General features: G+C 36.4%; 1 protein-coding gene and 1 long non-coding RNA gene across 3 annotated transcripts in view; both read left to right on the forward strand.

Moving 5' to 3' along the window:
* The window catches only part of LOC132092356 (syntaxin-binding protein 5-like), an 81931-nt gene extending 68921 nt beyond the window's left edge, over window positions 1-13010 (forward strand). The window contains exons 17-27 of one of the 2 annotated variants that reach the window (XM_059498546.1): window positions 575-700; window positions 1514-1665; window positions 2242-2304; window positions 5143-5190; window positions 6754-6810; window positions 8519-8794; window positions 9319-9688; window positions 10786-10951; window positions 11040-11151; window positions 12104-12324; window positions 12493-13010. In XM_059498546.1, the coding sequence (XP_059354529.1) occupies window positions 575-700; window positions 1514-1665; window positions 2242-2304; window positions 5143-5190; window positions 6754-6810; window positions 8519-8794; window positions 9319-9688; window positions 10786-10951; window positions 11040-11151; window positions 12104-12324; window positions 12493-12534 (1633 nt within the window). In that variant the 3' untranslated portion in view covers window positions 12535-13010. The remainder of the gene's footprint in view (window positions 1-574; window positions 701-1513; window positions 1666-2241; window positions 2305-5142; window positions 5191-6753; window positions 6811-8518; window positions 8795-9318; window positions 9689-10785; window positions 10952-11039; window positions 11152-12103; window positions 12325-12492) is intronic. The other variant, XM_059498547.1, reaches the window with a different exon arrangement.
* A 34-nt stretch (window positions 13011-13044) lies between these two features.
* Window positions 13045-15795, forward strand: LOC132092357 (uncharacterized). The gene is made up of 2 exons (XR_009422219.1): window positions 13045-13990; window positions 14024-15795. It is a non-coding gene; the product is annotated as an uncharacterized LOC132092357 (long non-coding RNA).
* The last annotated feature ends 366 nt before the right edge of the window (window positions 15796-16161 follow it).

Genomic DNA, 16161 nt, shown 5'->3' on the forward strand with positions numbered 1-16161 from the left:
AAAACACCAAAAGTTGGTTAAATGACCATGGTGTTGATGTGCTTGACTGGACAGCAAACTCACCAGACCTGAACCCCAGAGAGAATCTATGGGGTATTGTCAAGAGGAAGACAATGCAGATGAGCTGAAGGCCACTGTCAAAGAAACCTGGGCTTCCATACCACTTCAGCAGTGCCACAAACTGATCAACTCCATGCCACGCCGAATTGAGGAAGCAATAAAAGCAAAAGGAGCCCCTACCAAGTATTGAGTACATGTACAATAACATACTTTCCAGAAGGCCAACAATTCACAAATTTGTTTTATATTTCTTATTGGTTTTATTGGTCTTATGAAGTATTCTAATTTGTTGAGATTGTGAATTGGTGGATTTTTGTTAAATGTGAGCCAAAATCATCACAAATAAAAGAACCAAAGACTTAAACCACTTCAGTCTGTGTGCATTGCATTTATTTAATACACAAGTTTCACAATTTGAGTTGAATTACTGAAATAAATGAACTTTTCCACAACATTGTAATTTATTGAGATGCACCTGTATAATGCATGTCTCCTCTCTCTGTCATTCGCTCAGGGTGCGCAGCAGTCCTCTGAAGCAGTCTGCAGGGTATCAGGTGGAGCTGGTGGTACAGCTAGTGTGGGTCAGTGGAGAGCCGCCCCAGCAGATCAGCAGCTTAGCCATCAACTCCTGCTATGGCTTGTGAGTTACCTGAAGATTTACATTGTTTTGTCAGGTGGTTCAGCAAATAAATCAAATGCTGCAGACTGTGTCAGAAATGTTTATGAAAGCACAATATTTGCTTTGTTCGTATATTTGTATTAAACTATTTTAAAATATTTATAAATATTGAAATATATTTATTAGGATTGTCAGTGAATTACAGCATCAGTGTTGGTTTGTTCCTCACACAAAATTACCATAAGCCTTCATAACTTAACCACAGTCCTTCAAATTTTGGGGTCTGTAATATTTTCTAATATTTTTGAAAGAAGTCTCTTATGCTCACCAAGGGTGCATTTATTTGATCAAAAATACAGTTACAATAATATACTATTACAATTAAAAATATTAATTCTCAATCAAAAAACTTATTTCTGTGATGGTGAATTTTCAGCAGTTGTTACTCAAGTCTTCAGTGTCACACGATTCTTCTGAAATCATTCTAATATGCTGATTTGGCACTCGAGTAAAAAAATGTTTTCTTATTATAAAAGTGACATTGCTTAATTTTTCTTTTGTAAAAAACATTTTTTTTAAGGATTCACTTTGATGGATAGAATTCAAAATAGAAAGTAAAATAGTATAAAATGGATTGAGTAAAATGTCTTTACTGACACTTTTTATCATTTTAATGCATCTTTACTGAATACAATTAATTTCTTTAAAATACTGAAACCAAACTTTTGAATGTTAGTGTGTATAAATTATATTTATTTTATTTAATAATCACTAAACCAGCATAAATCAAAGAATATCCTTCTAATTTGATGACTATGTTTGTGTGTGTCATAGGGTGGTGTTTGGCAATAGCAATGGTTTGGCAGTAGTGGATTACTTACAGAAGACTGTTCTGTTGAATCTGGGAACTTTGGATTTGTATGGCTCTAATGACCCATATCAGAGACAACTGCGATCTCCTCGCAAGAGCCGACATCCTTCTGGAGGTCTGATATGCATACAGACATGGTTTTCATCTATAATAGACAGATCACACACACACACACACACACACACACACACACACACACACACACACACACACACACACACACACACACACATATATATATGAGCACAGTGAGCCTTTTATCAGCACACCATTGGCAGGAAATGCAGCAGTGCAGGGAGGGGATGCAGCAGTGAGACCCCTGCTGGTGAATGGCACAATTGTAGCTTAACACATGGTAGTAGGAAAGAATTGATTACTGGGACTTGGCAATGGACTGGATGTGTGTGTGTGTTTGTGTCGGGGGTAAAGAGTGATATTTAGCGGGGGGCTGGGATCTGTCGGATATGCGCACACGGAGAGTGCTGATCAGAGCAGCTGGGTTCAGCTCCTGTCTGCCCATCTGCCTCTCAACTCCGAGATCAGAGCAAGGGCTACACACTGCATCTCACACTAAAGAGTCAATTGTCCTGTCTACTTAAAGGCATCTTAGACTACTTTTTCACAAGGTTAAAGCACACTAGTACACTTAACACATTTTTCATAGTGACATAGTATCTCTTTCTCTCTACAGGCCTTTGTGACATTAGCGAGGGTTCAGCCACCTCAGAGGATCACTGCAAATCCCCCACCTCAGGTAAAACACCCATCAGAGCACGACACAATCCATACCGGCTCCTACCACCATCATACTGATCAGTCCTGACACTGGAGTCTGCTGAAACCAAGATGATATGAGCTCCACATGGGCCGTTTTAGCGATTCAGTTGATTCCTCAGTTCTGGTGTTGTCAAAAGTATCGATGTCGGTACTGAAATTTTTAAAATGTGGCAATGCCAGCTTTTTCGACTAGCATTGTGAGCGCAGTTGAGCGGATTATAAAACTGCTCTGATTGGCCATTGTGTTCACATGCTCAACAGATATGTCTGTGATTGGCTACAGTAAAGCCGTGTCTATCAGCTGATCTGTATATGAGCAGATATATTAGGGATCTGCTGATAGACGCGGCTTTGAAATGCTCCTTTGTGTATCTATGTAAGCGCTCGGTGAAGAACGTGAGGCAAATTCTTGCCAATGCACAGCCCTAATCAGAGGTGTTTGAGAATCCATACAACAAAGCTAAAAATTCTAGCAGGAAATGCTGGAATCACTTTTTTACATTTTCAGTTCTGACTGGTACCGACATCAGAACTGACAACACTAGTCTGTTCAGGACTAAAGAGATAGTTAACCTAAAAATGAAAATTCTGTCATTATTTACTCATTGTCATGTTGTTCCAAACCTGAACTGACTTACTTTCTTCTTGGAAAAGAACTACATACTGCTGTTTAAAAGTTTTGGGTCAGCAGGAATTAATTATTTTATTCAGAAAGGATGCATTTATTTGATTAAAAGTGAGAGTAGAGACTTTTACATTGTTAGGAAAGATTTCCATTTTTTTAAACATTAATAATAAGAAGAAATGTTACTTTAGCATCAAATCAGCATATTAGAATTATTTCTAAAGGGTCATGTGACATCGAAGACTGAAGTAATGGCTGCTGACAATTCAGCTTTGCCATCAAATGATTAATTGCTTTTTTAAAATATATTAAAATAGAAAAGTTAATTTAAATTGTAATAATATTTCACAATATTACAGTTTTTACCTGTTTTATTTTTTATCAAATAAATACAGCCAGGATGAGACTTCTTTAAAAACATTTATGAATCTTTTTAAATACTAAAAAATATTTTGAAATCGTACTGACCCGGGTCTTTTGAAGCTAAAAAATAAACACTAACATTATTTACTGAAAATCTTGACATCCCTTCATGCGTTTTTTTTAACTAGGCCTAATCAAATTCACATAACCAACCTGGGGTGTGTTTCCCAAAAGCGTAGTTGCTAACCTGTTAGTTGGTTGGCAATGGGAAATTGTATTGCAACCAACAAAGTTGCTAACTTAGTTAGCAACTATGGTTTTGGGAAACGCTCCCCTGAATGATATGTTTACACATTAGACTTATTCTTTTTGACAAAAAAATGACGTTGAGGGTTGAGTGAATCCTTTAAGATATGGATTTCATAATTAATCCATATTACACCAAAAATCAATAATACACTTATTGTGCATTTATTTTGTAATACGCTCAGTATTAAACTAGCCTCTGCTGAAAACACAGGGCACACCTTAGGTAACATTATAAAACTTTGTGCGTATGTCTGTGGAGGAGAACAAAAGTTCACAAAGGTCACAGATGACTGATGGTGGCTGGGAGTGAGATGAATGGTAATTGTGACTGACATTGTGACAAGGTGCTCACACCTGGTGGGAGAATAATGGTTAAACATCTGGGCTAGAAGCAAGTCATAGGTTCAAACCCCTGAAGGGGTGATCCATGACCTGAGGACCAGCACCATTGTTCCCTCTGTTTCAAAGCATTCGTACAAAATGGTTGGTACTGACTGCACTGGATGAATTGCTAGGAAGTGGTTTCTGAAATTATATGTGCAAAAGAGTTGAAAATAAAGCAGCTGCTTAGACTCTGAGCAAGACACAGCTGTTTTTGTGGGCGGAAAGGACACATTAAATCTAAATTTACTAGACCACCAAAGCTTGTAAATGCATTGTAAAACACAACGCTCTTAGTCGAGACTGCAGTTAATGAGGTATTGATTGCTTTCAGATACTGTCCCTGAACTGTGTAACCAAATTTTAATCGTAGATGTGTCACATAGAGGTTTTACATTTGTTTTAGATACATGTTATGCAAATATAAATAACACTGTCCCAGGGAGACCCCCCCCCCCTCTCTCTCCAGATTTTTTCTAACCTTTGCTTAATATCGCATCTTTCTCTGGGGTGGGAAAAAAATACATTATTTTTCCATCATTATTCAAATTAGCATTGTTTTTTGTGGATAGAATGCAAATATAAAATGCTAAAATATTCAAGGTTAAAACACCGATAGGACAAGGTAATCTTAAAACATTTGCATTCTCTTTCTTTAGTTCATTCAGCACAGCTGAACGTGGCGTGATAAGCCAAATGCAACCTAAAAAACTCCTAAAGAGCGTGACATTCACACTTGAAGGCCCGGGCAGATCTCAAAATAGAGATAAGATTTGCTCCGAAAGGTCAGAATAGAATGAGAATGTACTTCCAAAACGACTTAACCTCCAGTTAAAGCAAAGACCTCTGCAGCTGTTCTCTCGGCAAATGTATTAAATATAAAAAGATAATATAAATATTAAAAGAAGGTCCATGTAATCATTGTGCAAATAGCAGCATACACTTGCTGTATCACCATGGGCAGATACAGAACAAATAAATTCTTTTGGCACAGAAAGCAAAACCAAACGCATAAACAAAACAACCCAGTTCAATACATAATTTTTCACATTATGGCTCTCCTGCGCTGTATGTTGCTCCCAAAAAGCATAAAATAAAATCTCTAACTGCTCCTATGCTTTACTTCCTCCCAAAAAGTCTTGATGTCAAACCATCAGCAATTCTACAATGGAGGAGGGAGAGGAGGTAAGGTTGGATGAAGGTGTAGAAGAGGTGCCACTGCTTTTGTTCAACCACACTGTCTCTGTCTCTATGTATGAACAAAACAGAGGAAGCAGTTGTCCTTAGAAACAGTTACCTGAATAACCCTGACGGATATTCCCACTGCATGCTACGTTAATGTAGCACGCATGTAACATGGTGAAATGTGCTTGTGGTGATTTGCTTGAGGCGTTTCTCTTTTATCACACTGGCTCACATAGGCCTATGATCCTATAATTGTTTGTCAGTAGGAATGAAGGTTTTTCAGTTTGTTGTCTTCCTGTACTTCCTGTCAATTTGTCTGTACATCCCAGCACAGGATTTAGAAAAATACACATTTATCTAGATGAATTGTAACCAGCTGCGGTATTCACTATATTAATTATTTTGTGGAGTACTATTAGGAAACAAAACGTAGTTTTGGTTAAGTGACCGTTTAGTTTTCTTCAGTTGTTCTTATATAGACAAGCTGTTGGAGGCTGTTTTGTTGCTTTCTTAATGATTTGATGACTCCTGAGCTCATTACACCGCAAAATAAATAAATGAATATATGTTTTAGGGATTATTTTGGCTGTCCACTTAAAACATCTTAAACTCCTTAAAGGAAATGCATTTATTTGAGAAGCAAAACTGTCTTAAGATAACAAGACAAAAAAAATTCTCACCACATAAGATATTTGTTTTGTCTTTCTTTAAACTTTGATTAAATTAGATGTTTAGTGGTCATGGTTAGCAGTGTTAAAAAATTATAATAAAATCAATATCAATCAATTATATATTAATTTATACAAATATATATATATATATATATATATATATATATATATATATATATATATATATAATTATACATTTAACATTTAGATTATATTTAACATTTAGTTAATAATGTTAAGTTAATCACTTAACATAAACCTTGTTCAATACATTTTATAAAAATGAATTTAAAACTCTAATGTACATTAGAAAATAATATTAAAATCAAAACAAAATGATTTTATGCTATTTTGTTTCTTTAGTAAATTTGTCTTGTTTTAAGAATGTTTAGATATTTTTGCTGGACAATAAATGTATAATGTAACAGCTAAGGTAACGCGTTCATCTGCCAGCAATTTATTGATTTATGAAAGATGATAGATATGTCAACAGATGCCTTTGCAGCAAGGGTATACAACATATACAAAGTGTACAAAATCATGAATATAAGCTGTAATGTCTACTCTGCATTATCCTGTTTGGTGCATGCTTGTGGCATGGGGTGCTGAGAATGATTGTTTTGTCTGTTCTAATGTTAATTATTTTCCTTTCAGGGCTTTGTGTGGCCAAATTACACCCATTTACATCCCAGAACTGTTTGTCCAGCATGCTGCATTATGCAGTTTGTTTCTGACTCGCAAAAAAATATTGCAGTGTCTCCTTTGTCCTGTTTGAAGCATTTGTGTCTCTCAGGATGATTAAAAAACCCTTTAGCTATGTTGTCTCAAGCATTGCATGGCTTTTACTGAGGCTTCAATGTGTTTGTAAAGAGAGGTGTTCTCTTTTTTCCAGCAAAGATGTCACGGAAATTAAGCTTGCCTACTGAGCTAAAGCCAGACTTGGGTAAGCCTTGACTTTGTGTTCATGCTACACAGCTTTTAAATGTGGAGCCCATCAGCACATTATCAGAAACTGGAGAAAGTCCACATGCTCACTCGCTTTGAACATCTCATGTCAGTTAGCCAAAGACTAAGGTGGCATCAGATTTCCCACACTTTCTGAGTTTCTGACATTGAAACATGAGTTATGAAATAGAGTTTATGAGAAAAGGTCCATCTGAAGCTGATTTTCTTATGTATTGATTCTTAGGTCTGACATATATATGGGTCATGACTGTACTGGTTTATCAAAAGGCTTGTGATTGTCTCCATATGTAAATGGTACACATAAGCATGGCCAAAACCACGTAGTCAGGGTCCTCTGTCAGTCTTCCCAACTCTTATCCCAAATTACATAAGTAAGCATTTGCTGGTATTTAATTCAGTATCAGTTTGAGTTCTGTCATCAGTTTCCAAGAGGAGCATTTTTAAAGGAATTCCCTCAAGGAGTACATTCTGGAATCGGCTGATTTGAAATGAAAATCTGATGTGTAGGGCTGATGGAAAGATCATTTTCCCCTCACATATCATTACCATATATAAACTTCAACAGGATATCAGATAATTGTTTTGAATAGGGAAGCTTTAAAAGTACACAACTGTTCACACGTTTGGGATCAATGATTTTATTTTGTTGTTATTCATTTTTATTCTTTTTACTTTTTTCATCAAGGATGCATTTAATTGATCAAAAATTACATTTATAATGATAGTTTCCAGAAAATATTAAGCAGCACAACTTTCTTTAGCACTGACAATATTAAGAAATATAACCATAAGCGTCAGTTATTGGGGTTAAAGCATAAATTGCTTGTGTTGACGATACAATTAAAATACAATACAATCACCATGGCTCTTTTCTAATATAATTGTCCTTAATTGCCTCTGGAAGTATTATTCTATTTACTATATTAAAACAGACAAATAATATAGTCTCTTTGCTTCAATAGGACAGCAATACATTCACTGGCAACTCATTGAAGACTGGCATAATTGCTGCTGAAAATTCAGCTTTGCCATCAAAGAAATAAATGACATTTTTAAATGTATTAAAATAGAAAACATATAAAACTGATTTTACTATATTATTGTTATTATTCCCCCCCCAAAAAAAACATTAGAAAACCTTACCGAAATTTTGCACTGTATGTATTTTTTCAGTGAGGTAGATGTAATGTTATATTAATGGAAACTACATTTGCCACATTCTTTCATTCTTTTTATTTATTTGTTTGTTTTTAAATTCCAGACTGAACACATCTTGGATAGAATGACCAGACGTCTAGTTTTTCCCAGAATAGTGCTATTTTCAGACCCTTTTAACATGTCCAGATGCAGATTTATTTTAAAATATGCTCTACTAGGGCCATTTTTTTAAATAAATGGGGTCCGGTAAAAGGGTCTACAATATGTAAGTGTTCTGGGAAAATATGACACCTGGTCCTCCCAATCTTGGGAATACCATTAGTCTCCATCACACTGGAGAGACTGCCTCATTTCCCATGTCAAAGGTCATTTTCTCACCACTGAAGGATATTGTATGTTTTATCACAACGGCTTGATTCTGCTCAAGGCCAAGGAGCTATTTTCTTACACAGATATGGAAAAAGTAATGATGTTAATCTGTCATCTCGGAGTGGGGGCTTTACCTTTTTGTGTTTTTCTCTCTACTGTCCTACTCTCTGTATGTCCCCCGCGGGGTTCCATACCCCTAGACAACAGGGATAACTCCTTCAGCCGCTCACGGAGCTCCAGTGTGACCAGTATTGACAAGGAAGCACGGGAGGCCGTCACATCTTTCCATTTCTGTGAGACCTACAACCGCAAAGCAGATGGCGGACTGACACCTAGTCTGTGGGTTGGCACATCCTTGGGCACAGTCTTGGCAATCTCCCTCAGCATGCCCCCTGCTGGAGAGCAGAGGCTTCTGCAGCCAGTCATTGTCTCTCCTTGTGGTAAATTAGCACATTACAGATTTAAAAGAATAGTTTAACTGAACTATTGAAAAATGAAAATTTGCTAGAAATGTACTCAGCCTAAGCCCATCCAAGATGTAGATGAGACTGTTCCTTTATCGGAACAGGTTTGGAGAAATTCCTCACCAGTGGATCCTCCGCAGTGAATGGGTGCCGTCAGAAGGAGAGTTCAAACAGCTGATAAAGACATCACAATAATACACAAGTAATCCACACCATCAAATAACAATTTGTTTCTTAGAAACATAGCTTTCATTGTGGTTTAGTTGTAGATTATTGTGATGATTTTATCAGCTGCTCTCAATGGCACCCATTCGCTCCACAGGATACATTGTTGAGAAAGTGATCTAATTCCAAATTTCTCCAAATCTGTTCTGATGAAGAAACAAAGTCATCTGCATCTTGGATGAAACTTCCAGCAAATTTTCTTCTTTGGCTCAACTATACCGTTAATTTGAAGGTTGGTTTGTTTGACTCTTGACATGTCAACTCTCTCTGTACAGGCACTCTTGTCAAGTTGAAGGGTAGCATCCTCCGGATGGCTTTCCTAGATTCTACAGGGTCTCTCCTCCCTTCTGCTTTTGAGCCATGGTACGAACCCAACGCCCCGGCCAATGGAGAGGAGCGGGACAAGGTCCGTAAGAGACGACCAGTGTCTGTGTCCCCATCCGCATCCCAGGAACTGAATGAAAACCAGTATGCTGTGGTTTGCTCTGAGAAACAGGCCAAAGTCATATCCCTGCCCTCTCAGACCTGTGTATTTAAACACAACATCACCGAAACATCTTTTGTGCTGCGGGCAGATGTGGTACAGATGAACGCTGGCATTTGTGTGGCCTGCTTCTGTGCCAATGGACACATCATGACCCTCAGGTGAGAAAAGATGCCCTTCAACGTAAGCTAGATGAGGGTTGATTTAAATGCATTAACTTGGGACTGTGTGTTAGAATGTGTTAATACTTAAACATCTATTAATATACATGATTAAGAGGGAGAACAGAGGTAGTATTATTGGGCATGGTATAACATTTTTATATATAATGTTATGTTTATATATTTATTTTTCCACTATAAAACAACAAATTAGCAAACTTCATAACTAAATAAGGGAAACTTTTTCATTTTACAAAAAAAAAAGAAAGAAAAATATGTATTATACATACACTACATTTTAAAAGCTTGAGGATGGTACTATTTTTAATGTTTCTAAAAGATGTCACTTAATGCTCAACCAGGCTTTGTTTATTTATTTATTATGTACAATAAATGTTTCTATTCTAATATGTTTTAAAATGTACGTACTGTAATAGAGTCCTTCAGAAATCATTCTAATATGCTAATTTAAAAGAACAGCATTTATTAACTTGCAGACCACTGTAAAAAAATTTCAAACATATTATTGTAAATAATTTATATTTAATAACACTGTGTGTTACTGTAAATGCTACACTATTCAAGAAAGCTTTTAAAGCTTTGTTTATCCGCACACTGCCTGGTGATTGTTTCACTGATGTGAGGAGCTTTTTGTAGACTGATATTGATATACTGCAGCACATGCAGAACTATTTGAAAATAAGGCTATTTTTAGTATACAATATTGTCGTCTTGCTTCACTGTTCAGCAAAGTAAGAGCCAGGGGGCCTATTGCTATTGCAACACAGATCTAATCACTATATTGCTCTGTGAATCGCTTTGGCTTATAAATCTTCAGAGGAGATAAATGCAGACAAACATCTGTATGTGCTCGTCAGTAGGAAGGTCACAGTTAACCATCAAACATGAAGACCGTGGTTGTATTACTGTAGATATCATCTACAAATGTCCTTAATATTTGTTTCCTGTAATTCAACGACGCATTTTGAAGGACAAAATAAGCACTGCCACAGTCTCAGCACTGCAGCTCTTGAATAATAGAGAAGGTGAGAAATCCCAGAGCTGAAGAAATGTCTCTCTGTGTCATGCTCTTTCAGTCTGCCGGGGTTGAGACCACTGCTGGATGTAAATTACCTACCCCTGACAGATATGCGGATAGCGAGAACATTCTGCTTCACCAACCTCGGCCAGGCCTTGTACTTGATCTCCCCTACTGAGATCCAGAGGATCACCTACATTCAGGAGGTCTGCGAGAACTTACAGGTGAGCAAATCATATTCATGAACTGTTCTTCTAGACTCTTCTGTTGCACAGTATTTATGACGATGATGATGATTGGATTGTGTAACAGGAGATGCTAGGTGAGCTGTTTACTCCAGTGGAGACGCCAGAAGCTCCTAACAGAGGATTCTTTAAGGGTCTTTTTGGAGGAGGAGCACAGTCTCTAGACAGAGAAGACCTTTGTGAGTTCTTTATATTATCTGCTCTTTACCCTCAGATTCTTGAATGACGTATCACAGCAAACAGAGAGATGACCATTTAGCTGTGGGGAGACTGGAGCTAGTTGTCAGTAAATATATTTTTCAGGGTAGGTTAATTTTAAGTCAGATTCTCAGTAGGCACAAATTATTGCCCAGTTACAATGGATACTGCCATTGAAAAGCCAAAATGATTTCTATTATCATTGTTAAATTGTTATTATTAATACATTCAACAAAATTACTGCATCTATAACACATTGGCAACATGGGATTCATTAAAAATATAAAATAACTTGCATGTAGGCCAGTGTATTTTATTGTGTGTGGTGTTCACTTGTTTACCCAACAGCTATTGCACAAATTTAATGATATTGATTGATTCCGAGAAATTATTAAGATATAACAGGGTTTTGAACAAAGCATTTGAAACCAACCGATCACATACATTACATTTACCACATAGAGAAGTTTGGATATAAAACCTACTTACTGAGATGTACTGTAGACCTTGTGCCAACAAATATTGGTATTGTTCACAAAAAAGGTTTTTGTTCATTTAAATAAAATATAAATAGATGAAAATTGTGAACTTAAAAAAACCTAAACAGAAAATTATAAATGTGGTCTTGACAACTAAAATAAGGTAAAGGAAGTTAACTTAAATGACTTAGAATTCCTAAAATAACAAAATTACTAAAATGGAAAATGTACTCTTTTTTGTATAATAAATAATGCAAAAATAACACTGGTGACTACTGACATCTAGCCTACTGTACTCTGCCTCTTTGCCCTGTTAATGAGCTCTGTTCTCAAAAATGGCATCTTCTCTATGTTGTTGTAACAGAGAGCTAATTTGTGTTCTGTTGTGCTGTAACCTCATTTTCAGCATTCTTTCCTCTTCTTTTCACACTCTGCTTCTGTATTTGTGTTTCAGTCGGCGAGTCAGGAGCCGGAAAAGCACCACGCAGTCTCGCTCAGCACATTCCAGGTCCTGGGGGTATAGAAGGCATGAAGGGGGCAGCGTCAGGCATCGTGGGTGATCTAGCTCGAGCTCGGATAGCGTTGGATGAGAGAGGGCAAAAACTGAGCGAGGTGGAAGAGCGGACGGCAGCCATGATGGCCAGCGCTGACTCATTCACCAAACACGCTCATGAGGTACAGCGTTACCACCGCTGACACCAAAACAGATGAATCACTTCTTAAAAATAGCTAAACATTTATGTATTACATAAAATAATTTTATGTGCATTATAATCATTGTGGAAGTACAGCTGGCGTCTCTAACTTTGTTCTTCTTTTTACTGTCTTTGCTTCCTGTTGCAGATGATGCTAAAGTGTAAGGATAAAAAATGGTACCAGTTCTGATCTCCGCAAAAAAGCAGAGCCCAAAGGGACTCAGGAGTTCTCTTACACAGCCTTGTTCATCCATCATCCTTCTCCCACACCGTCTTCATCTCTCCTCTGCTGGACCAGTGGGATCCCTCGCTCTTTCCTAGCACAATGTTAAATACACTCTGCTTACAGAACTGCAGCACGGACTGAGAGCGGCTCCAATCTGAGGAATACCATACCATGATGGCGTCTACTCTTCCGTTTTTTGTTTGTTTGTTTAATATTGCCAATCCTCTCTCATGGCGGCTGGGCTTCGAACGCCCTGAAATTCCATTTCTTCTCTCAGTCTTTGAATTGTTTTCGTGCTGTTGTTTTTTTTTGCAATCATGTCCTGCCTCCCACATCGGAGAGCAGTAAATAGTAAAAAAAAAGACAGTCTTAACAAACAAAAAAAATACAATAACTAGACAACAAACATCCTAAAAATAAAAAATTATATATAAAATAAGTATATATTATATATATATATATATATATATATATATATATATATACATATACATAATTCTATATAAATCTCCATTAAAGTCTGTAAAAATGCCATATTCACTATTGACTGTCATAAGGAAAACTGAAATATGAAGACACCGGGTGAAGCATGGGAAGAGCTCTGTTCACAGGAAATGATGTCGTAACGTCGAGGAGTCAGACCTTTCAGAAGAGAGAACATCGCCCTTCTCCAAAAATGTATTCAGTGTATTTCTGTAAATTTCCCTGAAGTACCCATTTGGTTTACTTACCATTTTAATATTATTTATTTATCTATTAAGCAACGAACTAGAAAGAATCTGTAAAATCAACTGTAAATGTCTAAATATAAAATGCTTCTTGGGGGATATTTTTATGGAATTATTGTGAATATCACTACAATAATGCTTTACATTAAAGTACCATCTAGAGGGTTTATAGTAAGTTGGCATGATCCAGAGAATGAATTGACAGATCGATGTGGTAAATGAATGAATTATGAAATAACTATTTATAAACCAACTGTGAGTGATTTAATGATGGTATTTTCTTGTGATACATTATACAGATGTTTTAAACTTTCTATGAAACTCCGTGCAGAAAATATCTGGTCTGGACTGAGTTGTGAAAGAAAGTAGGCAAATACAAGGTTTAAAGTTATCCATGTTTTGTTGGGTAGACAGCCATATAGACCTCAACAGCTAGAGCATTTGTTGTGACTGAAAATTACATCACAGTCTCTTCGTTGTTGACTCTGGGATTTGATTTTGTTCATTAGACCAGCTTTCTCATTCCTGCATACTGCATAGAATAAACCGCTTTAACATAGACGCTTTAGCTGTACTTTAGTAAATATTTTGGTCCAAAGTTCATTTGTTAAACAAAAAGCACTTACTGTACTGTTGGAAACGGCTCTTTTCATACCTGGAAATTTGGACCGGTTTCCCAACTCTAATCTTTGGTGACTTGAGACTTGATTATAAGTGTGAAGTAGGGTGGAACGCTTTCACTGACTTGGAAACAATATTCATTGTAGTTCTGAATCTCAGTATAACATGTTTCTATCTGGTTCCACACTAGTGCTTCATGTGTAATGCAATGGCACAGAGCATACTTCAAGATCTTCATCTGTGAAAACACCTACAATGAGTGTTACAAAACCATATAACTAGAATTCAGAAACATTAAATACACACACACACACACATAAAAATGTCTTTCTTGTCCCATTTCTCCCTTGAAACCACATTTTAGTGCCATTACATTTATTTGCAAGAAGGTTTGCAAGAAATGCTGCTATATATGTTGCATTGATCACATGATCCATTGTCGTTCCAGGTACTGATTCTCACTTGCCTCTCTGCCCAAAGTTTTTTTCCATTCTGTAAAAGAAGTAGTTTGACAATCTGTGAGCATAAATTGCAAGTGGACCTGTTCATACTGACCCTAAGACAGTTGCCATATCTTTTCAAACGCCAAAGATTTTCTTTCATTGAGTTCTGTATTCCATTGACTGTTCGACAGCTGTTTGTGTCTGAAGTACCACTGCATATTCCACCAGTAACAGTGTTGAGGACTTTTCTAATGTTTTTGGCTGTGCTAGTCTGCCTTTCATGCGTTTCGTCTGCCGTACTTCAAACAAGAAAAAAATGGGGGAAAAAAGAATTACAAAACAAAACGAAGCCAATCTCTCTCAGACTCTAAATGTTTCTCTGTGTTGGACTCTATATTCTCTGTAGATGTGTTTTCATGCCATGGTGTTCTAGTGTTTCTGAAGAACGGGTTTGTTTTCAATATCTCGCTCGTTTGTCATCTCTCCTGATTAACTTAATTAAATTATATTTGTACAATGTGTATTTTTCTCTGCAGTACTGTATTTCCCTGAAAAGATATCCTAGTCAAATTTTTAATCATCGATTATTAAAAATTTATTTTTATATATGCTTTGAGGAGGACTTACTTTGAGCTCATGTTGCTTGTCTTCATATCTTTGTTTTCTGTCACGTGGTCTGTTTGTTAATGACACAACAGGGTGATTTTCGTTTCCTTAAAATTCTTGCATACAAGTGTGGTTCATTAAAAGTAATGCCATACATTTGATGATGTGTGATCGAAAATACATTTTTGGCCCCGACATGGTTGATACAATTTAAAACCAAAATTTATTTTCCAAGATGCTGGCTCATGTACTCACGAAATGATTCCAGGAAATACATGATGTTTTAGGTTGCTATTTTATCATTATTGTCAATCGATAAAATATCCAATCAGTAATGCTGTAAATGTCAGTAGGCTAATAAGTGTTCAAACTCCAGCATAATTTGTTGATCACCTTCACCTTTAGTTCATTCATGAATGTTTCAGAGAGGTTTCAGACTCGCTCTTGATGTGAATCAGGTTGTTTGCTCTTTGTACTCTTTCATGGCTAAGGAGGAAAAAAAGGTTCTTGTTGCTTTGTTAGTTTTAATTTTATTAATTAATTTTGTAATGTTTCATGTTGACTTTAAGTGAACTGTTTTATTTGTCTCAGACGGAACATTCTTACCTGAAATAGTAAGACTTTTAACATGCAGAAGAGCCTCATTCATTTCCTGTCCTGAATATAATGGTTATCAGTGGGTTGCAGTATTTTCTCATTGTAGCCAATTTCTTGTACAGTTTTATGCAAATTTCACATGGATGTTTATGACTATCTGCTGCCACAAACAGTTTAGAATTTCTGTAGATAGATTACTGTGCAATGGAAAATAAAACTATTTAAAATGCTTTCCTTTGTTGTCTGGCTCATCGGTCTAGTTTTTAAATCAGAACAGTTTTTAAGTCTCCCATTTTATTAAACATATCTGTTTTTTTTTTGCATGCTTCATAAAGACTTGTTTAAGAAGAGCATATCCATTTACCTGTTGGATGTTGCAGCCTGAAAACACTCACTACAGTGATGTCGATTATGTGATTGTGGCAATTATAAATAAATGTTTCATTCTACTGATCTTTAAAGGGGAAAGAAATAAGGAAACTTATTTGTCTTTTGAGTATCAGTATTGACACAGCATCTCAAAGCGGAGAGAAGATATGAAAATGATGTTGTTATACTATAAAAGACCACAAGGAGGGGTAGTAATACAAGCAAAA

This window comes from Carassius carassius, chromosome 18 (assembly GCF_963082965.1).
Source record: "Carassius carassius chromosome 18, fCarCar2.1, whole genome shotgun sequence".
Taxonomy (NCBI): domain Eukaryota; kingdom Metazoa; phylum Chordata; class Actinopteri; order Cypriniformes; family Cyprinidae; genus Carassius; species Carassius carassius.